This window comes from Cucumis sativus, chromosome 5 (assembly GCF_000004075.3).
Source record: "Cucumis sativus cultivar 9930 chromosome 5, Cucumber_9930_V3, whole genome shotgun sequence".
NCBI lineage: Eukaryota > Viridiplantae > Streptophyta > Magnoliopsida > Cucurbitales > Cucurbitaceae > Cucumis > Cucumis sativus.
In genome coordinates, this window is record NC_026659.2 from 9,974,803 (window position 1) to 10,001,128 (window position 26,326).

Here is a 26,326-nt window from a genome sequence, read left to right on the forward strand (position 1 = left end):
CCTAATTCAAAATGTAGGGTATCTTATATTATAATAGTCAAAATTTGTATTGCACTTCAAATTTGATTTTCAAACTTATAATAGTTTTAAAAATTATACCTCGAAATGATAAGAGTTAAGATATCAAGTTTATATAACATATAAAACTTCTAAAATTAATATGCGTATATAAAGGTAAAGTTTTAAAGATCATACAAATTTAGTGAATCAATTTTTAATTGAAAATTAGGATAGTTATATGTATAATGGTCAAATTCAAAATATTAACCTACATAACAATATTTATACGTAACTGTTTGGGGAGGAAAAGAAAAAGAAAGGAAAGCAAATAACTAAAATAGTCTTTTCCACGTTATTTCTTATTCCTTTTTAATCCTTCTCTTTACTGTTTTCAATCCTTTTCTTTCTTTCATAAATAATTTTTCAATTTTTTTCGCAACAATTTGTATGTATATCCACGTATACGTATAATTATCAAATTTCTAACCAATTTTCACTTTTTAGTTTAATTAAATAAACATCTAAAATATTTAATTAAATTTAAACTCAACGACACTCAAAATCTAAATCTAATAATTAATTAAATATTCAATTCACGAGTATTTAATTAATTTTAATTTCACAAAAACATAAATTCTAAAGCAAATATCACATTATTGTTAATCGGGTTGAATTGCATTACCCGTTTTTGTTTTGGTTTTCATTGTTTTTTTTTTTATTTTGCATTTTTCTTATGTATGATGTAACTGACGTTCACCGTTTAACTGCATTCCGTATAATTTATTTTTTATTCGTATTTTATTTCGTTTCAATGCTATTATGTTGGTCGTCGTTTGTTTAAATCGATTGTTAATAATATGCAATTTTTCGATATTACACTTACAACATCAATTTTAAAAAATAGATATAGTTTCTTTCGCACATAACACATCAATAAATTTATTGATACGGAAAGCTTGTGTACAAAACGCTCGAAATTGACTTGGTATTTACGAAAATTAATGGAACATGTTTTCTGATAAAAATTTCAGATTTTGGTAAAGTAAAAATAGGATTATTTGTGTATTGGATATACAAGACAATTTTTTTAAAAAAAAAAAAATACAAGAGTACAAATTAAAAAAATAATAATAATAAAATTTCTCGATATTGCACATATAACATTAATTTTTAAAAAATAGATATAATTTCTTTTGCACTAATTTATTGGCATGGAAAGTTTGTGTACAAAACGTTCAAAATTGACATCATATTTACGAAAACTAATAGAACATGTTTTTCGATAAAAAATTTAAATTTCGGTAAATTAAAAATACCGTAAAAATGTTTACAAATGAGAAGAAAAAAAGTAATCAAAATTTTTAGTGAACTTATTGGATTTACAGTACAAATTGAAATACAAATTCAATACAAAATGAAAAAATAATTAATACAATTTGTTTTTGTATTGGATTCCCCGTACAAATTTAAGAAATATATTTTACACAAATGAAAAAAATCAATAATACAATACAAATAAAAAACTATTTTATACGCATGAAAAAAATTAATACACTTTTATTGTGTGTATTAGGTTTACAATACAAGTAAAAGAATATTTATACAAAAGAAAAATAAATTAATACAAATCTTTTGTGTATTGGTGTTACGTACAAATTAAATAAAAATATTATTTTACCCAAATAAAAGAAAAAATAATGTTATCTTTTGTTGTATTAGGTTTACGGTACAAATAAAAAAAGAATTTTACACAAATGCAAAAAAAATTAGAAAAATGAAAAAAAATGAATACAATTCTTTTTGTATTGTGTTTACTGTATAAAAAAACAATAATTTTATACAAGTGAAAAAAAGAGTAATGCAATTTTTTTGCCATATTGGTTTACTATACAAATTTTTAAAAAAAGTTTATTAATGTATATACAAATCAAAAAAAAAAATTAATACAACTTTTTTTTTTTTTTTTGCCATAATTCCTTTCCACGTAATCGTTCTTCCAAACAAAAATATAATAATACCTTCATATTACTTCCACTTAATCCTGGTTCGAAACAGTTATAATAATCATTTCCTCCATTCCTTTCTTTCTCGCACACGACCTTTTAGGATGTATTTAGGGGAGGAAAAGAGTTATATAACCATTTTCTTGTTTGGAGGAAGTGTTATCATAATTCTTCCTTGCGCATTCAATTATATCTTAATCTTACCTCAATCATTCCTTAACCCTTTCTTATTTATAACTTACCTATTTAAGTTTAAATATGATGAATTTTGTTAATTTTAATCTTTTTAATTAAAAAAACATAACTTCTTTTTAAGTTATGAATTTGGTACAATTACATTAATTTAAAATTTCATCTTTTCTTTTACTCTTGTATTAGGTAAGTTATTGGATTAGATCGCTTCACCATTTTCTCTCTTTTCTCTTTTTTTTTTTTTTTTTTTTTTTTGCTCGTGTATTACAAAACTACGACAATTTGGTAAATTAAATATATGAAATTTGTGTATTAGTTTTAGGATATGGTTTTTTTAAAAAAATTAATAATTTAATTGCATGTAAAGATTATGTATAAAATGTTGAAAATTGATGTCGTATTTAAAGAAATTACTGCAAATTATTTTACGAAAACTAGAACGATTTGGTAAATTAAGTATACGAAATTTGTGCATTGGAGTTAGAATATAATTTTTTAAAAAAAGTTATTAATTTACTCGCAAGTAACGATTACGTAAAAATGGTTCAAAAATGAATATCTTATTTAAAGAAATTACTACAAATTGTTTTACAAAAACTAGAACGATTTGCTAATTAAATATACAAAAAAATTGTGTATTGGAGTTAAAATATGAATTTATAAAAATAATAATAACTTTTACTCTTGTGTTCTATATAATTGACTTCCGTTTATAACTCCTAATTTCTTAAAAACTATTAAAAAAGGTTGAAAATAGACGTCGTATTTAAAAAAATTAGAAGAAATTATTTTACGAAAACTAACATGATTTAGTAAATTAAATATATATATATATAATTTGTATAATTGAAATTATAAGAGAAGTTTAAAAAATAATAATAATTTATTAGCCCATTGCATTGGAATTTTGGTGATAAGGTGATTTTGACTGTCTAAGATTTTGGGAGGAGTGGAGGGCAAGTGTGGCCTAATAACACTGCCCTTTCAATAATTCAGCCAACTTTCTTTTGTTTATATTCCTTCTCTTTTCTAGTAATATACAGCACATACCATGCTTTCAATTTGGTTGGTTGTTCACATTAAATCGCTACACCTAAAATGTCTTTATTTTCTCACCTGTGGGTTTCTTATATGAATTTAGGTCATCATCAAACTACACATGTGAACTCTTATTATTAGTACCAATCCCAATGCTTACCAATAATATTGCCAATCTCTTCAAACCTGACTTAGTTCGATCAATTTAAACTATTCTTGTCGATTAACACGAAGACAAAAATATTGTTGATTGATTTAATACGAATGTATTTAATTTTGTCAAATTTCGCATGTTTATGAATTTTGTTGATTTTATTATGACAATTCACCTTTAATCCTTTTGAAAATAATGGATTCACTGTTTCGATCTCGGTTTAGGTTAAAACTGATTGACATGTGGTTAATTGGAAATATAATGTACTCTTGAGAAGAAGAAAAAGAAAAGAGAGGTAATATAATGCACTTTTAAGCTTTGATTTCATATCAATGCATTTGTTTTTTTTTTTTTTTTTAAGCTTTGAGCTTGAGTTTTTTTTTGTTAAGTCATGATTTAAATTTTCCATCAAAATAGTTATATGGATAATTAGATTACAAGAATATTTTGGGTTTTGTACGATTTTGATATGATGAGAAAATTTATTTGTTTTTAATTAACTATATTAGCTCAGTTCAAGTCTACTTACACCCAAGTCAAGTTTCACAATCTAACGTCATTTTCAATAAATGATTAAATTTTTTTATATGTTAATTTTTGTAATTTCTTACTTTTCATAGTTTTTAATTTTATTATCAACCCAAGAAATAACATATATATTTTCAAATGAAAATTATATTTACAATATAAATCTAAATATTATCTTACTTTGTGTAAGTTGTGATTAAAAATGATTGTAGTCTAATTAAGACAATCAATTTTTCTTTTTTTTAAATGTTTCATACAACAACTTAGGAATGGGGGAATTGAACTCGAGATCTCTTGTACTCAGGTAAATATATGTGTCAATTGATCTTATTCAGAAAAAAGACATATAGGACCACCAGAGCAAGTGAGGAACTTTCTATAGCTTATTTGTTTGGTTCTCGGTCTCATCATTTTCTATTCTTTTTTCAATCAATTTTTTAGAACACTGGAGCAAGGGTCGTTTTTTTTCTTTTAAGAAACCTCATATTTCTTCTTTGCCCTTTTTTTTCATGTCTCTACTTTTGGATTCGAGGTCCTCAAACGCTGCGTCGAATGAAACTCTTTCGAGATCTTCAAATGTTGCGTCGAATGAAACTCTTTTTTTGCTGCTTCAATAATAGATTATAATTCTGAAATATACAACAAATTTAATATCAAACATATGTACAATCTACAATCTATACATATAATAAAAATACAAACTTCCAACATAGTTTTAGGTCATTTTGAATAACAAAAAACGAACAAAGAACAACCTCCCCAAAACAAGAATTTTCACATATAAACTCATACAATTTTTAGATAAATTACACATACATACATTACACTGTGACCTAACAACATCATCCTTACTGTATTTAAGGCTTATTAAAGTGAAAGTTCTCCCTACAAACTAACACGAGTTCTTCCAACATGTTTTGTCCTCACTTATATGCATCCTAGAAAAATTCCCAAAGAGGTCACCCTACATAGAATTACTCAAAGCTTAACCATGCTTAACTTTAGAGTTCCTATAATTGAGCCACCGAAAAGGAAGGTGTACCTTGTTGGTATAGATAGTAACGTTTAATTCTTTTAAATCTTTATTAACACTACTTCCATATTTTATTAACGGCTACAGTGGGGACGAACAAAACAACAGCGGCTCAATCTCTCTCTCTCTCTCTCTCTCATCTTTCATCTTCCCTTTCTCCTTTGTTTTTTCTCTCTCTCTTTACGATAGCTACCTTTCTATGTTCAAATGAACACAATTAAAAGAATCGGGGTTCTCGCGACGCAGAGCGAAAACATCACGAGAAAAAAACTTATAATGATGTAGCCACTTATGGCATTGTTAGAAGATACTTAATGTGACGCCCCAAGTACGATGTCGACTTTTTTCTTTCAAATCAATCAAAACGTCGTTTCATCATATTGACTTAAAGGTCCAACCTTTGCCGACACGGTCAACCATGTCGCCATAGATCTCCCATTTTAATAATATATTAGGGTTTCGCCGACACCTTCCTGAATGACGTTGCCGTTAGGGGGGAAACGCCGACGCGGGCTTGCATGACGTCCTTAGAAGTTAAAATAATATTTTAAAATAATGACCTTCAACGACGCCGTCATGTTGCTACGTCGTTATTGTCCCTAATGCCAACACTTTTGTATCGACATAACCATTTTCTTACGACATTATTTATTCAGACGCGTTTTCCTACATCGAGATAACCCCGAATTCTTGCCGTGTTCGTAGTGAGATTGAGTAAATAATAATTGTTTTGAGGGTTAAAAGTCCCGGCTTTTACACCCAATGAATGGTATATTATTTGTTTGAAAATCTTTTGTGCCATTGCGTGATTCTTTAAAATAAGCCCTATTTCGAACAACGTCATCCACTAAAGAAAATTGGAACTATTCCAAAATAGCTAAAAAGACCATTTTCATATATATATATATATATTACGAATTGACATGTACGCATGCATTTCGTCAGCCATATTATACAAAGAAAAAAACAGTAGCTATATAGCATGTCAATATCGTATAAGAAGAAGAAAATTATGAAAAGAATTTAATGAAACTGATATAACAATAAATAGAACCAAATTGCTTGAAAGAATAATATATAGAGATCTGAAATTGAAGTTAAATGGAGGATTTTGATTGAGATAATGAAAACATTGCTATCAGTCTGTCTTTAAATGGGATGAATAGAGATGAGAATGAGTTATGATGAAGATTAATATATTGAAAAGTTAGAAGAGAAGAATTAAGAGTAGTCGTTCTCATGGATGTAGATATTCATTGTTCATGCATTATATTTCATTTCTTCTACAGTCTGACCTTCATTTTCAAAGTTTTGAGATAATATTCAATCAAATACTTTTTTTTCTAATACATATTGTCTCTTGTTAATTAAGGGCCTGAAGGAGAAGTAACATGCTAAATTAAAAACGTTAGGGAAGGTCACATCAAATTTGATTGAAGAAAAGAAAAAAAGAAAAGTTGTTTAAAAATTAAACCATAGCTGAGTAAGGCACCAAAAAACTGATATTGGTGAAGCCCCCCTTGGCTTTAGTTGAAGGAATTATAGAGAGGTGTAGTTTATTTAGTGGACAAAACTTGTTATAAAATAAACTACTTTCCTTCTTTTCTTCCCTTTTCTTTGGTTGGGTGGAAAATATATATCTCTTACTTTTTCTATAAATATATATACACACATATATCCTTTTCTTTTCTATAAATTTAAAAGCACACTAATTCACTTTCTAATCTAATTTATTTTATAATGTTCCTTTAACAAGTATTCACACCAATTATTACACTTTTATACAATTAGCACAACAATCCATTATAATTAATGTTAAATTTAACTGAGTAGTTCAATTTAGTTAAGTAATTATTATTCACTTTTACTTTCAATATATCCATTATTAAATTAAACACATATATTATTAATTCTCTTCTCGATCTAAATACGGACATTAATTAGTGTAAACATCTAAAGTCTAGTCATTCAAATTCTAGATATTTAATATATGTATGCGTGAAACAATATATGTGATCCAAATTATCTAGAAAATAGTTAATTGCATTAACATTTCTAAAGAATTTTTAATATATCAAAATTTGTTGTTATCACGGGTAGATTTCTTTCTTTAAATTTGGAGGAATTGAATGAAGAATTTCAAAAGAAATTTCAGGTAGAAAAAATATAGAGCAATGGTAGGAAGAAGAAAAGATGATAAAATTAGAAAAATTAGGAATGAAAGAGTTTTATTTATCTATATTTGTACAACAAATTCAGTGAATTAATTGTTGTTCGTTGAAAAATAATAGTAAAAGAAAGAAACTAAATCTTTTAGAAATAAAAGAAAATTTTATTTTATTCTTCAAACAAAGATAGATTATTAAAATAAAACAGTTTCAAAATAGAAACAATAATCACAAAAGCAAATTATTTAGGGTCTCTTTAGTTGGTGATTCATTATTTTTTTTTTATGTTCGAAATAGCCTATCCTATGTTGAAAATCAATAAACTGATATTCAAACCCTATTTCTACTTTATTTTTATTGGATTTGATGCATCTTTGTTTCTTTAATTTTTTCCAATTTACATAAACTTCTGTAAATCGTAATGCATATATCCAAAGATGAAGCAAATTGAAAAGGTTTAATACAATAACAAACTAAATCATTCATATTTGAAACAATAAAATGAATGTTTTTATTTAATTAATTGAAAATGGAAGCATCCAGCGTTGAAAGACTACTTGATACATACAATATATATTCAATTGTGGTTGAAGGAGGAGTTACTTTAAAAGATGCCTTTGTTCTCATCTTTCTTTTACAAAGAGAAGTTTTGCTTTTTCTCTTTTTAATTTGTAACCTACAAAGTCCATAATTGTACTGTGTGATGCTGAAAGTACATTATCATCTTCTTTTTAAACTTTCCAAAAAGTGCTTCTCTAAATTTACAAAAACAAAACAACGCAAAATGACAAAACCATTCTATATAATTGCATCACCAATCCAATTCAAACCACAATAATGACCATTGACTACCACTTATACTCCAAAATAACCATTTTCATCTCTAACTCTTTATACTTTTATTTATCTACTGATTTACTTTTTCAGCTTAACTCTACCAATACTAATTACTCATTAAAAATTAGTATTAAGATTTAACAACATTAAAAGAACTGATACTCTAATTAGATATCTAATATTTTTGTAAAATATAAATTCTATACCACAAAAGTAATAAAAATATATGTACTAATTTTTGAAGAAAATTATTCTCATTTACTGAAAATTTAAAAATTTAATCTTAAGGTAATAATAATAATAGAGATATAAACATGTGTTTAATTGAGAATATGGGTTTATAAAAATGATAAAAGAAAAAAAAGTTAGTCAAATTTGTCCTCTTCTTTGAACACAAAAACATTGAAAAATTAACAAACTTTACAAGCAAAGTAGAAAAAGGAGAGATAGAGGTGAGAGAGAACTACTTTCCTTGATTTCCTCATGAATGTTTCCCCATTTGCCATTATTTCTCCCTCCTTTCTTCTGCAGCTTAATTAGCCATTACTTTTGCTTCCTCTTGTCTTTTCAACTCTTCTTCTTTGTACTCAACTCAACTTTGGTCCCACAAACCAAGTAATCTCCCCAAATATTAGGAACTTCCTTTCCTTCTTTGAGTTTAATAACCATTTTGGGGCCCAAAATCAAAACCTCTAATCAATTTTCTTCTGCTAACTCAATCCTCAAAAATCAAATCTTCGGGGTCACCTTCATACATTTGCAGTATGTGAAAGAAAGAATTATCGTCTTCTTGTCTTCAACTTTGGCTGTGTTTTTTGGTAATGCTGTGATTTTACAACCCCAGAAGAATGTAGTACACAAGAGTGATTGGAAGTGCTATTAACATCCCAAATATGACTCTGCAATACATCCAAAACCCCATCTTTTTTTAATACCCAACCAGTAAATATTAATATTAATTAATTATTATCACAAATCAACAATGAAATAATCTTACTTTCTTGTATTACCAAACTCAAGTTTAAGCACTATTTAGTTTTTGTTTATCAATTCTATGAACACTAATTCTATCAACAAAAGCAAAACTCAAGTTTGAATTAGATAAACGAAGCCTATATTCAAAAGAATAGAGAGTAAATAAAGCCTAATTTAAAAAAAAAAGACTAAATAATTAGTAGAGAAATCTAATTGCTACCAACCAAAGTGTTAAAGTTAGAATTGGTTAGAAACTTACGCAGTATTAAGAATGGCAGGATGGACGTTGTACTCTTTAGCAAAAACAAAGGGAACAATGCCTTGAGGCAATGCAGCCTACAAAGAAAATAATAGATCAAAATTAATTACCATCAATCACTTTGCATTAATATGATAAACCAATTTACAAATTCTGTAACCTGAACAATAGCGACACGAAGGAGATTGCCGTGCAGACCGATAGCAACTGAAGCAGCCGCCATCACAGCAGGGCCAGTGAGAAACCTCACAGCCATAGCAAATGCAGCAATGGAGTTTCCACAAGCAATTAGTTTTGGTTGTAAAGCCATGAATATACCTATGAGAAAAAGTCATTTGGACCATTTAATGAGCTGAGATTGTATGAGAAAGTAAGGAAGAAGAATGAACCGGAAATTAAATGTGACCATAGAGAACTTAAAGCCATGAAAGAGAATGAAGGTATTGGGGCCCACATGTTGGGTGGTAGAGATTCATTTGTAGTGAAGAAGATAAATATATTTATGGATTTGGTTTGTGACAGAGAATGTGAGAAGCAAATGGATGGTTCTGAGTTGGTGTTTAATTGGCAGTAAAGGACCAAAGCTATAATTTCAGACAGAGTAGACAATAACAACAACCTAATATCTGCTAATTTAATTTGGGATTTAAGAAAATAAGATCTACACATATATAACAAATCACCTTTGCTATGTGGAAATTTTGCAAAAATCCAAACTAAAAGTAATCTATCTTTTTCTTCTATGAAAAGGAAAGAAATGTTTCCATTCAACTTATTTAATAACTATTTGATTTTTAGGCCACTTTGTTTATTTACAAAAGAAATATTCGAATTTAAAATTCCATTGTGGTTTTTCTGTTTGTTGTTTTGGAAATTTGTGTTATAATTTCTTTACTCTTAGATTTTCATCTTTGATTTTAAAAACTACTCACTAGATAGCTCTATGTGATTTTTAAATAGATAACAAAATAATGGTGTTTATAAATTTAGTTTTCAAGATGACAAAAACATAGATAGAAAGCCTCTTGTTCAATACTCAATTATTGAAAGTTTCCAAATTAAAAGAAAAAATGAAAACTACTTTTTTTTTTTTCCTTCAAGGTCAAAAGACCAATCAATCAATTACACCCTTTTCGATAATGATTCCATTTTGTGCTCTTCCAAAGCAGAAAATCAAAAGCCCCGAAACTTAATCAAACAACAATTGATTAATTAACACGTTTCCGAACATATAAAACTGAACAAAAACTTTGTAATGAAGATAAATTTTGACTCACCTAGGCTAAACATTGCCATTCCAAGCCCAGCATCTGAGAGAATTGAGATTGATTGAGCTATTATTTTAGGCATAGACACATGCCAACTGCAAATTCACACACGAAATAATAAAGAGATTCAGACCAAAGAGTTAAATTAACACAAGAAACTAACGTCATTCAAAATCAATGGCTTTAAAGTTTAGAACATAGTACCGAAATGCAATAAGAGACCAAGCAAGGCCAATGAGACTTGAATACGTGTTTGGATTTCTAATCAATTTTCTCCACACCATGATTAAGATCAAACGTGTCATAACGCTCGTCGGAGGCATTTGTTTCGCCGCCCCACTCTCTGGGGCTGCAGCCGTGGCAGTGGCAGCGGCGGTGGTGGCGGTACTGGAGCCGAGCTTGTGGAGTCCTATAGGAACTTGTTCTTCTTTCTCATTGTCTACATCTTGAAAATTTAACTCTTCTCCTCTGAACTTCCCCTCACTTTCACCAACTAATTAATCACATCACAGTCACAACATTAATTTACTGTTAAATACATTGATAAGGATTTTGATTACTGGGTTTTGGGATTTTACCTTTTCTCTCACCATTTTGTGGGTGATCGGCGATGAACATCCTGATTTCTTTGGCGTTTTGATCGGAGGAGCGTCCAATTTGTTCACTAGCTCCAAAATCGGTTCCGTTGAATACATGAAGACCGTCGGTTTCTGAAACTGGCGAAGCGCTTGAACTCCATACGAACATGTGAAGCTCCTTCGCGTCATGGCTGGCTTTACTCGTCGGACCACCGTTCTGCAGCGGCGGCTGCTGCTGTTGCGGTGGCTGTGTTCTACCGCTCTTCGTGAACTCTGGATTCGGCGCAGGATAGAAACCGAATCTCGGTGAATTTGCAGTCGGAATACCGGAACTCTCCTCAAAATTCGATGGCCGAGGCGTCGGACCTCTGGACGACTGAACGGAATACAACTCCGGCTGACCGAAATTGGAGTGCCGTCCTTGATATCCCATCAGAGAGTAGAAATCCGTGTGGTTGAAATTCGAACCTCGTGGCGTAGGGTTTCTGGAAGAACTTAGACTGTAAATCTCTGCTCCGGTGAGATTCGACGGCCGCGGCGTCAACGCCGGAAGCGAACAAGGACCTAACGACCGCCGTGAAGCGTTGGATTTTCTCACAGTGACGTGAAGCTTGCCGTCGTTGCCAATTTCAGCGTCGGTTTCAAGAAAATCCCTCCCGTCTAACGAAACTACATCGGAATCGACCTTGAAGGAAACAATGGAGGCGGCGGTTTCAGGAAATTGCTCCATAATCAGAATCTTCGCTCCACGATACTCAAACAGAAAAAGCAAAAGCGTATACCAAATAATGCACTGCATAACAACAACTTGAACCATCAAGCTTCCAGAGTTACCTCCATACATAGCCTGTAATAGAGGAATCCCCATAACCAACGTATTCGGCAAAGTTGAAAGCGAGAAAATCGTAATCATCGACTCCAAACTCCCATTCTTAGTGAAATTCGCCCAAATCGTAAGAGCAACAAGCATAATAATCTTCTGCAGAGTATCAGCGGCGATGAACCGAAAGTTCATAGCATAAGGATCATTAGTAGAGATGAAATGAAAGGAAAGCAGCGGAACGGCGAAGATGGCAACAAAGCGATTGATGCCGGAACACTGGTCCGGTGAGAAGATTCTCCACCAACGAACAGAGCCATAGGCCAAAATCATAGCCACATAGAGAGGAATCACCGCCGTCAAGACAGTGTACAAATCCTTTCCGGTGATCATCTCCGGCGAGGAAAAACAATAAATGGGGGTATCTGTAGAGCTTCAAAATTGAAGTGACTGAAAATTCGATTCTGGAAAATGGGTGGATTTGGGGAAGAAGAAAACCGTTAGATAAGGAAGAGTAAGAGAATTATTTGGGTGGTTGCAGAGCAGAGGTGGAAATTTGGTTCCACTAGGAAGGAGTGAGTGAGTGATTTGTAGAAGGAGAGAGGGAAGAAGATGGAAGGAGAATATATAAGTGTATGTGTATATATATATATATAGAAATAAAGAGAAAAGAAGATAGATTGAGGATATTGTGGCTAAGAAAGGGTGGGTGGAATGGAATGGAATGCGAGCTATGGGTTTTGGGTTCTTTTGCTTCCTTTTCCTTTATGACTTTTTGGGCTTTATATTAGGGGACCATCCCCTATACAATTCGGACACTACTCTCTCTAACTAACTATACCATCTCCTTCTCTTCCTCACTCTTAACCTAACCCTTAGGTTAACAAAAACTTCCTTTCCCATTTCACTCCTCTTTTTATTTCCTTTCTCCTATTATTGCTTTACTTTCACTATTCAAACATTCAAAATAATAATAATAATAAATAAGGATTTACAAATCTTCTATTTACTCCAATTAATTTCACTCTTACCTATTTAAAATAGATAATTAAAGTATAACGTATGCATGTATTTTTCTCAATAACAAAAGATAAAAACTATGTCTTTGTCATTCTAGTGCATGCCTTAAAAGAAAGGAAGGTAGAGTGGGAAATGATATGCATGTTGAGGGGGAAGTTAGTTATGGAAAAAGTATGTTACGTACGTATTGCATAAACTAGAGAAAGTGGGTGTAGGTGTTATTATAGGGAGAAGTTTGTAAAATAATTCATTAGTGTGTGCATGTGTAGTATAAGTCTTGTAAGAAAAAGAGATGGTGTTCGTGATGCATGTTGAGGAAGTTGCATGTCCAAAATACATAGATTTTTGTAAGAGATGGTGTTAGTCTGCCCTTAATTACAAAATCATTCATCTACTCTTTATCTTATTCAAATGTAGGTTATTACGTCCAATCTTCACCTAACGTAGAGTGATAAATTATTAGATCTTCTCAAAACTTAATGAATATACGGTAAACTCAATCATGAAGAAAATCATGATATCCAAGCAATTAATGAGAGAAATAGTGCATTCATATTTTTGTAAAGGTAAGGAAGGAATCATATTACTATTTGGATTTTTCCATATGTAAAACAAGAGTTTAGATATCTTGCACATTCGCAATAAGCATTAATATAAATAATTAGTTGTCATAGTTTGACTTATAATGTATATAATTTTTATTAATATTCGACATTTTATGAATTTTGTGTTTGTGATGGTTGAAATTGGAAAACAATTGATCTTTTAATCTTGTTTTTTTCTTATAAACTTGACAAAATGGAGGTTTCGAAGGTGGACGATTGACATGCACAAGTGTAGACAGTTGAGTTATAATATATAGTAAAATCATTATGGTCCCTAAGTAACAGTTGCATCAACATTTTTCATTTGTCAATCTTCAATCAAATCCAGTGTTATTGCTCTAGAGGAACCTCTAGACAACAATCCCTTAGCCTATGTAGAAAGCCCCAATTATAACTTTCTTCCAAATCCTAGCATAATGAAATGATGAAAAATTAATTAATTAAATAAATGAGAAGTCTATTTAAGCGTTGCGACCTGCTACAAGTAGTATATCATAATGGTGGTTCGCTTTGATCCCTACCTTTGTAAGGCACCCTATGAAGTGGCATTGCCTTGTATTTCACTCTTAGTTCTTTTTCATCTCTTATCAAGTATTGGGTAAAAGTATAACCTTTTTATATGGTATTTTTAACATTTCTTGCTCTAGCTAGTGAGTCCGTTCTTGTCTACAAATTTAACAAATAAAAGCATGAATGATGATAATTAAATGATGCATGCATGGAATGAGTAATTATTATATATATATATATATATATAAAAGCATATAATTGGTATGTAAGAAAGTCAAGATTTCACAAATGGATCATCACAATGTGTTATGTGTAGGTAAGATGAAAGGATAGTTTTTGTACCAACCAGTAGTGTTTGAAAATATATGACAACAACACTTCACAACCACAATGCCTACAATGCCTACAATGCCTTCGTTGCCCAAATTAAGGCTATATAACATTATTAGCCTATTCTTTAGGCTATATACTCTCCATGATATGAATATTGAGTATGTACTACTTTCTTTCCAATACTTTTTTTAATGATTTTGAAATGAATAGAATCACTTTTATTGAAATATGTTCAAGTTTCCAAAATTAATTAAATAAGCACCTTCAATTTCTTCTTTTCCTATTTAACTTTTTTCAAAATTTTAAAAAGACAATTAATATAAAATCTTGTAGGATATTAAAAAAGTAAAAAACCAAATAATCATCAAAGTATATATAAATAGTAATAAATTGAGATATATGTGAAATTAAAGAATAGATCATATAATTATTTTGATCCTATAAAATTAAATAATAGATCATAATTAAAATCATATAATATTCCAATTATTGTGTATCATAAATACAAGATTTTTCTTCACAAATTATAAATTCATCTTTTCCCCCCTTCTCCTACTTAACATCTTTCCCTCCCCATTTCCCATCAACCAACATATTTACAACTCTAACATATTTCATTTTCTATTTTCAAATTTTCAAGTTTTAAATTTTAAATTTTCAAAATAAAATTGTTCTCGGTTAAAAAAAATGAACCAAACGTTTTACAAGTAATAGAAAAATATCACAATAAACATTTTATCTCATTTTTAGAATGTAATATAAATTGAATTAGATTATATTTAAACTATAAAATAGGAAATATAAGAAAAAATGAGAAACAAAAAATAGTTATTGAAACACAAGTTTGTTGTTCTAAAAATTAATATTTTAGAAAAGGAAATCATAAGAGTGAATTGAATGATATTGATTTAAAAATGATAAGGATGAGGCTAAAATCTTTAATTGAAAAGATATTAGAAAGTACCAATTTAATTTATTATAAACAAAATCATCAATCATATTTGTTAAGCCATATAATGTGGGAGTTTTTGTTTTTGCATTTTATACGTTGGGTGGACTCGATATAGAGATGACTTCACCACTACCGTTGAGTTTTGTTTTCTCTTTTTAAATATATCTCCCACATTTCTTAATCTTTTAATATTTATATATTAGTTTAACTTTTAATTTCAAAATTAAATTTCAATTTTATAGGTATAATGTTAAATTATAGTTTTTTAATTTTACAAATTGCATGTTTATTTTTTCTTTACTACATTTTCAAATTTCAAATTGGTTAGAATTTTGTAATGTATAACACCATCTAGATTTGCTTAAATATTTTACCTTCTTCACATTTATGAGAAAACTTTTTTCAAAACTTCATTTTCCTTCTAACACTTCTGATTGAAAAATCTATTTAAAATAAAAACAATGATATGTAGTTTGACATATTTACATTTGTTTGGTTTGTTATATACCAAAAATGATATTACTAATGTTCGAATTATTAAAAAAAATATGACTAGAAATATTATACACTAATAATGTAAAATAATGGTCGTACAAGTTGGTTATATCTAGTGGTCATCGTCAGAGTTCATGATGGGGTGGTTGAAGGTGGCTAACGAAGATGGTAGTCGAAGTTAGGCAGTTGCAGTTGGTCGATGATGGTTAAAGGTGGTGACCAATGACAAAAAAAAAAAAAAAAAAAAAAACGAGAAACAAAAAATAGTTATCAAACAAGTTTTGTTCTATTTTTTTAGAGAAATAAGAAACGTAGATAGTTATCAAGCACAATCCTATTTTTGATTGTTATAAAAACAATAAACAAAAAACGGAAAAACAATAAACAATAAACAAGAAATGAAAAACAAAAAAACAAAAACATTATTCAACGAGCTCTAAACATATTCCTAGTTATTTCATGTTTTTAGAAGAGTGGAAACAAAAAACAATAAATAGAAAACAAAAAACAAGAAATGGAAAACAAGAACTTTATCGTAGGTTATGTTATAAATCTTAGTCGTTAAGTGAATTCATATTTTAAGACAATATTGATGGACTACTCTTGATTCCTTATTCTATAGAGTGAAAAATATAAATGTTAGAAGTTTATGAGTTGTTTACAAATTTATTAAAATGAACTAAAATATTGACAAATATAACGAAATATAGTGATAGACTAGTATCTCCGTCTATCAGTAGTAATCTACTGCAAATGAACTATGACATTTTGTTATATTTGTAAATATTTTCAATTTTATCATTTAAAACAATTTCTTGAAGTTTAATATATTAGCTATAATACATAATCTAAAAACTATTAAAAGGTTGAAACTTTATTTTTAAAAGGAAAAAAAGCTAACTACAAAAGGGTGTTCGGAGTAAGAGTGAGTTATTATGGTTAAGTTATAATAGTTTGTGTTTGGGATGTAGATTATTCTAATTTAAGAAGAAAATAATAAACATGATAGCAAATAATAAAAAAAAAGATGAATGTTAAATAATAAAAATTGTTGTATATAATAAAAATACTCTAACTAATTATAGATTTCTAGATAACTAAACTGATTATCATATAATTCTCGTTCCAAACTATTTTTAAATGTCCCAAGTTAAAAAGTTTAAATGACATTCCACTTTTTTTTTTTTAAGTAATATGGTAAACGAGACTTTTACCCATTCATTTCTTCAATTTATTATTTACAGTATAGGAATATTTTTAAAAAAAATTAAAAACATAATTTTTCTTTTTCTTTTTCTTTTTTAAATGCGAATGAATTAAAGTGCTTAGTTAGAAAAGTTGAAAAAGACCCTTTTGTTTTTTTGTTTTCTATTTTTGAAAATTATTTTAAAGTTTTTCATCCTTAAAAACATAGGTCAAATTTTGAGAACAAATTTAAATTTCTTTTTTAGATTTTAAAAATTGACTATATTTTTAAAAATGTTGGAAAAGGCAACAAAACTGTATGAGAAGGTAGTGCAAAATTGTTGGCAAAGATCCCAGAGTTTTGATTTTCCGTTTCTAAAAACTATGCTTCTCTTCATAGTCTTTCGCCATGCTTTTTCATTTTTTCTAAGCATTTTAATCCATTTTTTTAAAAAAAAAAACACTTTGCCTCGTCAAAGGTGTCTAAACAATGAAAACAAGAAATCAATATATATGAAAATGATGTTTATAAGTTCAATTATAAGTTCAATTTTTGAAAGACAGCTTTTGAAAATATTTACAAAATATAGATAAATCAAGATGGACTACAATTTGTGATTATATGGATAGACTACGATATTTTGCAAATATTTTAGTTTATTTTGCTATATTATGGATAGGAAAAGAAGAAAGTATAGCTAGTACGTTACTTTTTTTTTTTTTTTGAATAAAAGTTCGTTCCAAGTGATTGTATTTCTTCCTTTTAGGTCCAATTTCTTGCCCACGTTGTTGACAAACACAGAAATAGACAAAACCCACAAACCCAAGACATTATCAACAAAACTTCTTCCCCACCGGTTAACGACAATCTTTCAACTACCTATCACTATAAACTTTCCCACTGTTTCTTATTTAATACATACCTCCTCATTACTCCTCTACTTGCCATCATCTAAATTTTACAATTAAAAAAAAAACTACTTTTAGATATCTACCCACTAGGGACTAGTGAGTAGCTTAGTATTGTTCCTCTTACTCCATGTAAAGAATTTAATGATGAACAGCATGCTATGATTACGCAATTTTATCAATTAAAAAACCAAACTCTATCTTTTGGGGAAGGGGTCTTCATGTACGTTTCCTTTTGAGTTTGTTGAAATTTGGTTTCATGAGTTGAGATTGAGTACCTGTGAAGCCTTGGTCTCGGGTCAGAGCTGGCACCAACGGGATTGGTGGCTTTTTTGTTGGAGCATTTGGATCAATCAAGCCAGTGGTAAGAGTATTAGGAGATGTAGCTTTACTTCTTTGTCTTGGTGCCTCAAGTCTCTCTAAAATCCTTGACGTTTTGGCACCCAATTGTCTGTTGCCATATGGAAGCGAGAGAGAAAACCCGTCCAACTTGTCTTTGGAAACATAAACTGGACATGTTTCAGGGAATTCATGAGTTACTAGCTTCTCCCAAGTTTCAGCAACTCCAGATTCTGTGCCATCCATTGCGCTTACAATTTCAATGTCTTTTACATAATTCACAGTTCCTTTCAAAGAATCTGGGACAGTCAATTCATTCCCGTCGGACGTTGCGGTTGTGATTTCAATGTCTTTTACAGAATTCACAGTTCCTCTCAAAGAATCATGGACGTTTGTTTCGTTGCCGGAGGTTCCCTCTTCTGCTGTTAGAGTTGATGGCCTGTGTACACCAAGAAAGTTCAGATTTTTCAGCTCTAGTAATCGTCATTGCAACCAAAATTTCAAGATGTAAATTAAGGGCTACGCTATTGGGCGATACAGAATGTGGGAAATACATAATTTTTTTTCTTCTCAGATGTGATGTATTAAGTTTGACAAGAAATCCCGACAAAATTCCTTGAAATGTGGGATGTGGCACAGAAATGTGGTACATATTATTGCAGGCTATAATACTGTATGTTATCTTTGTCTCTAGGAAATTATTTGACATTAATTAGATTTGAGAAAGGAGGATAATCGTAGTCCAGGAAGCTCCTACGTTCTTTAATGAGAAAACCAAGATGGATTAGATTTCGTTTTGACTCTGACAGCTTTGTTTTAGACTTTTAGTGCAATCATCACCAGGTCCAGAAAGTAGAGCCAGGTAGGATATTATCTTTAGAAATATTTATTTCTAGTTTTACAATTTAATTCCAAAAACCCTTTTGAAATCTTTGGAAACTAAAGGGAAAAAATGTATAGGTTCTAACCTTTGATGAACTTGGCTAAGTAGTATTGACATTTGTCCTAAGCCACTAAAGATTCAAACTTCCATCCCCTGTTGTTGTACTTAAAAAACATTTGACCCAAAAATTCAAAATCTGCTTGACAGGTGGAAAACTAAATAAAGAAAACAGAGTCGCAAATAGTTTTAACAAGTACAATTTTTAAAATCGTAAAGAAGGAAAATTTATAAAGTGATTGATTAATAATTATTGATTAATTCATTACCACCTTGGCTAATGTGAAAAAAGCTATAATATAACGTTCTCCGTATATGATGGGATGGAAGAGGATTACCACCGGAACCCCAAACTTTCTTTCACTAGAACATTTAGTTTTTGGTGGAGGCCTCTTTCATGCATCAGCGGGTTGTAGTCTTTTAGTTCAACCTGAAGATGAACCCCACGATGAAATAATTTAAAAGAATAGCATAACTGCATCTTATTTCTTCATCAGTTTATATAATAATGCATCTACAGAAATTTAAAGACAAATTCAACCTTCTCCAATGAGACTAGAATGGAACTCTGGATCTCCTTGCTAACATGAGGGATAATCAAAGACTTGATATCCGGTACATAGCAAACTTCCTCAGAGCCAGCAAGACGCTGCAATTTTTCCTTAATAATTCAGAGGTAAACTGACAAGAAAGCTAAACCAAATTGTGTTTTGCACTCGTTATAGTTGATCGTGGGGAATATAAACCAAAATGATAAGACATAAAATTATAGGTAAGAATAATTATCATTAAATAAGAAAGAAAACACTCCATATGTCATGGGAAAGATTCAATTATTACCCTAAGAAACATTGATCCATTTTGTGACGGTTGGAGAATATAATAGCAAGGAAATGTAGATTCATTGAAGGTCTCCATATTCCAATTTGAAAGGCAAATCAAACCCTGATCTAGTGAGTGGAGAGCACCACAAACTCCTTGAAAAGCTACCAAATAAAGAAATGAATAAATAAGTAATACAAAAATGTCAGTTTCATATCAAACCGGGGACGAAGCGAATGATGCCATATAAAGCACTTGACGAAAAGCACATTGAAACAAATAAGTAGAGGTAGTCCTATGCACCTAAAGCATTCACCGCAAACCGATCATTGTCTGCTGAAGCAGATTCTAGCTCACGTAAAGATGATGGAACTACAACATAAGCGGCTCCCATAATAACACCTACATCAAATTGTCAAAACTTAGAAAAAGAGATACCATTAACAGTTGACTACTTTTTATCTAATCATTGGTGATGTAAGTTAAAGTTTGGCATAAATAAATCAAAGATGACCACCGGTCTTTAGTGTACGTGCAAGCATTAATATATGAAACATTATTATCTATGTCATGTTCTGGGTTAGTCAAAAAAGTTACCAACCCATAACCTTCAAGTCAACTTAAAGGGAAGCGGGAAAAGGGTTTTTAAAAAATAAAATAAGAGTAGGTAAGAAAACCAATTATTGGTGATACTTTACATAACGGTTAGAAGTAACAGTGTGTAATCTTCGTTTGAAAAAATATTTTGAAAGATTCAGAGATGTACGATGCAAAAATAGGCAGTCAAAAGAGTAAGAGTAGTAAATTGAGATAAAGAAAAACACCTTCTTCCACGACTTGGGTAGTGGAGCAACAGAAGGGGGAAAGTATCAGACAAATGCTAATTTCGCATACATTCTCCTAATATCTCAAGGAAAATTCCAATATTGTAAACATATCAACAGGGAAGGCAGTGAGGGCAATTGACAAAAGATGAGTTTCAGAACCAACTTACTTTCGCATAAGGTTCCCAAGTTGGTTCGTTGTACGACGTCAAATTTAATTTGTGAAGCATTTTGTTGAGACTTGGTAAGGCACTGAGATGATGGCAGGAACAGGATGGTTTTCTCTCCAACTTTTATTGAGTTTTTCATTATGCCAGAGGTATCCAGAAAATCCCCGCTAATTGCACAGGTAGATTCCTTTATCTCTTTGCTTCTATAGACTTCTAATGGCGTACCATGGCATCTGCATGTCTACAACATTTTCAGCAACAGTTAAAATTCTTACCCAAAGCCTAAGAATACAGAATAAAGCTACCAAAGCATTACATTCCGCATTGATATTTTGCTGTTCCTACTTGGGAGAATAGGAAGTCTATAGTTGAACTCCAAGCTATGGACATTGTTCTAGCTTTTCATTTTGCAACATTTGCAAATAAACATGGTTCGAATTTGAGCTATTTCTTTTCATTACAAAATTGACCGAATCCACAAAGAGCTAAAATGATATTGAAATATAGAAAATAAAAGACTACAAGGAAGGTTGTGATTGGAGGTTGCGTGTATGTCGGCGTAATTCATCATCAACGACACTTCGAGGTTCCTGTGCTTCATCGGGGAAGGCGTGCGAGAAGAGGACCACCGTGTGGCACATGACTTTCTATTATATTCAATTGAGTTTGTATTGGTACTTTTTAAATGTATAGTTTGGCATTAACGTTCTAAACATGATTTTCAATTGACCAATGTTACAAAAGATCATAATGGACTATTTAATTAAGTGTATTCCTCTTTTCTTTAAGAAAAAAAAGTGTGATGCTCGTAGACCTGATCTACGGGTACAATTTAAAACAATGCTGGTCCACTAGTATCGATAAAAGCGTGAACCTGGTCCACGAGTTAGGTCAAAATCGTGGACCTCGTCCACGACTATTGACTGATATAACATGCTGATGACGTATTTAGTTTAACTTGTTGAACTCATGGACCTTGTCCACGAGTCTTATACCTATTTGTGACAATACTTCATTCTTTACTCTAAATAATTTGTTATATGCAAGCTGTTGAGCCTATTTCTTGAATAAGTATGTCCAACTACGTTATTTATGAAATTACCCCATAGAATCTAGATGGTAACTTACTAAATTTCATGAAGTTGTTACAAATTTTGAAAAAAAATCATTAGTTCAATAAAAGTATCAGCCCAAAATATTTTTTAAGCCAAATTTATTTTTCAATTTGGATATGCCAAATTGATTATAGAAGGAGGCTTCATGACAGTAAAAGTTTTGGACAAACAATCAATAATCTGATTGACAGAATATACCTGACAACTGGAGAAACCATCAATCATCTGCGTGACAGTCATATACAAGTTGCAAGTTATCTGGTTCGTGGAATAAATGAGGTTTTCTTTAAAATCAAAACAAGCTAATAATGGTTCCTTCATATCGTCCTTGAGGTCTTGCAACCATCGTCTCACAAGGCTTTGAAATATTCTGAGATCTGCAGATTTGTTAAATATTTTAAACATTAGCTTGTTATTTCAGCTCACTCCCACTGCCAATAGACAGCTACGATGCACTACATATAAGAAACATCAGAGGATTACAATTTGTAATGTGAAGGTGCCTAACCAGGTGAAAAAACGAATCCATAACTATATTAAACAATGATGGTTAAATAGAGTAATATATATAGAGGAACGATTATTTTTTTAGTGAAAATCAACTAGCAGACCAAGAGGATTGATGATGATATGCATTAGTCACCCCCAATAGTCAATGAAGTAATATCCTTTATACAATTTTTCCCATCATCAAGATTTCTCTACGACGTCCATTTTTACATTGGACCAGAAATGGTTAGAATTTTCCACTTGTAAATGAATACATATGCACCAACAAGTAAAACTTTCTGGAACTGTTGTTTCTTATTAATTAAAAGTGATCACGTGAAAGATCACCACAGTAATCAACAGGCACAGAACAATAACATGTCATGAACTCTCAGAACTTAATTTCTTTTCACATGGTATGTGTAGGAGAGTAAACCATTGTTCTGTGTCTACCTGGAAGGTATAATTTAAGAGAGCAGCCATCAAAGTCAGAAATGCGTTTTATTAGCCCATTAGAATCCTCTTCAATGACGTTGAGATGACTTGACTTCTGCTTAAAGATCATAAACTCAACTGAAACACGCATACTAGCCGCCTCCTAAGGAAATTAAGAACACGATCCAAAAACAATAAAAAAATAAAAAGAAACCCTTATTGGAGTTATCATCCAAATTGAAGATGAACCAAAATCTCAGCAGTTCAGCTAAATAAATGGCCAACCTCAAGTGTTCTTTCCAAGTTGGAATCCAAATCATAATGTGAAGATGCGCTTAATACAATCACTTTCCTCTTTACATCTTCACATCCCCACGAGTATAGAACTTGATCGCTTAAAACAGCCGATAATTTCACATCTATCAGACCACAACCAAATTCAATTCAATAAACATCCAACATAAATGCAAGTAAAAAGCGATTCTAAAGGGAGATACCACGATAACGAAGACTTTCATAGCCATCAATTTCAGGAATAAAGGCATCCGTTGGCAAATTCCTCACAGCACGATGAAATTCACAGAGACTAAAGCATCTAGTAGGACTATACGCAACCTCCAACTGTTTCATTCAGCTATTCAAATAATTCAGATACGAGAAAACAAAATTCTGAAACGCCTTCGATCTAATAGCGTCAGTCTATCTTTGTGTGTGCGTATGTGAGTGAAAGTTTTTGCATATTCATACAAGAGCATCATCAGGAACAAAGGAGGCATTCTTCAAGACATAGCACAAGCCGATTCTAGGAGCGGATGATGATGATGAAATTGCATAGAGATTGGCGAGCTGCAACAAAGACTAAAGAGGTGAAGAGGAAACAAAAAGAAAATGGTGAGATTCGTGAGGCGGAGAGAGAAGGAAAGATGAGAGTTATTGGAATATGATCAGAAGTGTTGTACTGTTACATCGGTTAAGGCGGTGAGGATGGGAGGAGGTAAGGTTGTGAGATCAAGCAAAAAACACAGCAGCGCCATTGATTTAGGTTGAGATGAAGGAGTTGGTTTTCAATTTGCTTGGAGTTGGAATTGCCATTCATTTGGCGCGAAATCGTTGTGTAAAGAGAAGAGATTAAACGACAATGATTCGAAACCTGGGCCTGGGCCTTTCTCTCGGCCCATTCCAAATTTTTGTGTTTTGTGTGACCAATGAACACTCGTATCCTATCCATTGTTTTTAGGAAGAAATTGGAATGGACGACTATTTTAGTAATAATAATTAAGGATATAGCAACATTTTTAAAAAATTGCAAATATAGCAAAACTATCACTGATAGACTTCATATGGTATATCAATGATAGACTTATATCATCGATAGAATTTGACAAATTTTGCTATATTTACAATTTTTTAAAATTGTGCTATATACTTAATTAATTTGAATTTAGTTGCTAAATTTGCCACTATCCATTTTTTTAAATTATAAACTTTAGTAATAAAATGGAAAATTCCATCATATGAAGAAAAAAAAATATAGGAAAAACAATACTATTATTAAAGTGTACTGGTATATATATTACTAAAGTGAATCATTATCAGGTATATCACTCAAGTTTACAAGTATATATTAATAGTTTATCAAGTGTGTATATTAATAGTGTATCAAGTATATAAGTAGCTTCAAGCATATCACGTGTATCAAGTGTTATCAAATTTGTTGAGCGTACCAATGAAGCATAACAAGTTTACTAGTAGAGCATCAAGTGTATTAAACTTATTAATGAAGCATTTAAGCGTATCAAAGTCGAAAGGGTATCAAGTGTATCGAAAAGAATTAAGTGTAACAAGAAGTATTAGTTGTATCAAAGAGTAATGAGTGTATCAAAGTGTATCATGGTTTATTAAGTGTATCAAGGTCCAAAAGTTATCCAGAAGTATCAAGTGTAGTGTATAGTAAAGGATATCAGGTGTATATCAGGTGTATCAAATGTATATTAATAACGAGTGCATTTGTGACATTTTTCATCTTGTATATGTCGGTTAGGCTTTGTTTTTGGCATTTTTGCAAACAATAAATGTGTGTGCTATGGACTTAATTTAGGATAATTTACATAAATGTAAAATATTTTTATAAATTATAGACTTGTTGTTGAATATTGTAGAAGATTCATCACTTCTCTTTCTTCTTCTTCTTTGCAATTTATTTATCTTCTTTGCGATTTATTCTTCTCCTCTTCTAGATTTTCTTTCTTCTATTTTAAAATTATTTATTCTTCGATTTAAATCTCCTATTTCATCTTCATCATTTTCGACAATATTCTTTAAAGCTATTTATGATTGTTTCAATATTCTTCTTCATCTTTCATATATACGATAATATCAAGATCATTTAACTATCGTTTTAAATGATCAACACGATCGTTTACCATGGTCAACATGATCGTTTAAATTTGAAGTTTTATTTTATCGTTTAAAAAGACTACACGATCGTGTATCATGATCTAAACGATCGCTTACCATAGTGATCAACACAATCGTTAGATTTAAAGTTTTTAACAATCATTTACATTGAACTACACAATTGACAACACGGTCATTTTTTAACATGAAAATTTTCCATGATCAACAAACAATCGTTTGTCATGGTCAACACGATCATTTAAATTTGAAGTCTTTTTCCATCATTAAAAAAGAACTACACGATTGTGTTTCATGTACTACAATCTAAACAATCGTAGATCATTTGTTTATATTGTAGTACATGAACATTTAAAAGAAGATTACTCACGTGCACATGTTGTCGATTAATCACGTGTTGACTGAAGTATTTTTTGTATTTTTCATTGTAGGCCTATGAACTTTTTTCATTTTCAAAATTGTTCTATACAACGTAAATATTTTACCCGTATATTATATTTTTTTTAAAACTCGTGGGCTTATTTTTTATGAAACTATTTACAAAAACTTTAAATTAACTAATAAGTGTTTAATTTAATGAATTTTACTATAATTTTCTATTTAAATTATTATGTTTTAAAAAGCATATTCAAATTAAACTTAAATTAACATGTCTTTTATTAACAAAATCTTAAATTGATATATATATTATTTTGTCCAGAAAATTCACTAGTAAAGCTATAGATATAGAAAATTATGGTAAATGACAAAACTCTTAAAAATATCTACAAAATATAGCAAAATATTGGATTCTAGATAAACATATATATTAAATTTTGATATATTTTATAAATATTTTGGTTTGTTTTAGAAATTTTGAAAATGTGTTAGTTCACGAGAGATTTTTAAAGAAATTTAATTGGTAGAATTTGAAGA

At 30.4% G+C, this 26,326-nt stretch overlaps 2 protein-coding genes and 1 long non-coding RNA gene across 3 annotated transcripts; 1 reads left to right on the forward strand and 2 right to left on the reverse strand.

The window, feature by feature from the left end:
• Positions 1–8,254: 8,254 nt before the first annotated feature.
• Positions 8,255–12,451, reverse strand: LOC101208068 (auxin efflux carrier component 7). Its single transcript, NM_001308833.1, is given in 8 exon segments — positions 8,255–8,852; positions 9,188–9,264; positions 9,348–9,505; positions 10,465–10,550; positions 10,660–10,830; positions 10,833–10,850; positions 10,852–10,948; positions 11,034–12,451. Coding segments are annotated over 8 exon segments (1,887 nt in total). The 5' UTR covers positions 12,247–12,451; the 3' UTR covers positions 8,255–8,785.
• Positions 12,452–17,663: 5,212 nt separating this feature from the next.
• Positions 17,664–24,075, reverse strand: LOC101221059. The gene is made up of 10 exons (XM_031885195.1): positions 23,494–24,075; positions 23,282–23,415; positions 23,015–23,159; positions 22,271–22,449; positions 20,958–21,198; positions 20,267–20,365; positions 19,982–20,127; positions 19,683–19,790; positions 19,480–19,571; positions 17,664–18,640 (listed from the first exon to the last, which is right to left on the reverse strand). Exons 1-10 carry the CDS (start codon positions 23,624–23,626, stop codon positions 18,082–18,084), a joined length of 1,836 nt encoding a protein of 611 aa, XP_031741055.1. The 5' UTR covers positions 23,627–24,075; the 3' UTR covers positions 17,664–18,081.
• On the forward strand, positions 21,003–21,798 carry LOC116403696. The gene is made up of 2 exons (XR_004216512.1): positions 21,003–21,136; positions 21,465–21,798. It is a non-coding gene; the product is annotated as an uncharacterized LOC116403696 (long non-coding RNA).
• Positions 24,076–26,326: the final 2,251 nt, after the last annotated feature.

Coding starts and splice junctions, on each gene's coding strand:
- LOC101221059 (XM_031885195.1), bottom strand. CDS start 23,626: ATGAAACAGTTGGAGGTTGCGTATAGTCCTACTAGATGCTTTAGTCTC. Junction 20,366..20,957: donor CTTGGGAACCTTATGCGAAA/GTAAGTTGGTTC, acceptor AATTTGATGTAG/GTGTTATTATGGGAGCCGCT. Junction 20,128..20,266: donor GTTTGCGGTGAATGCTTTAG/GTGCATAGGACT, acceptor TTTATTTGGTAG/CTTTTCAAGGAGTTTGTGGT.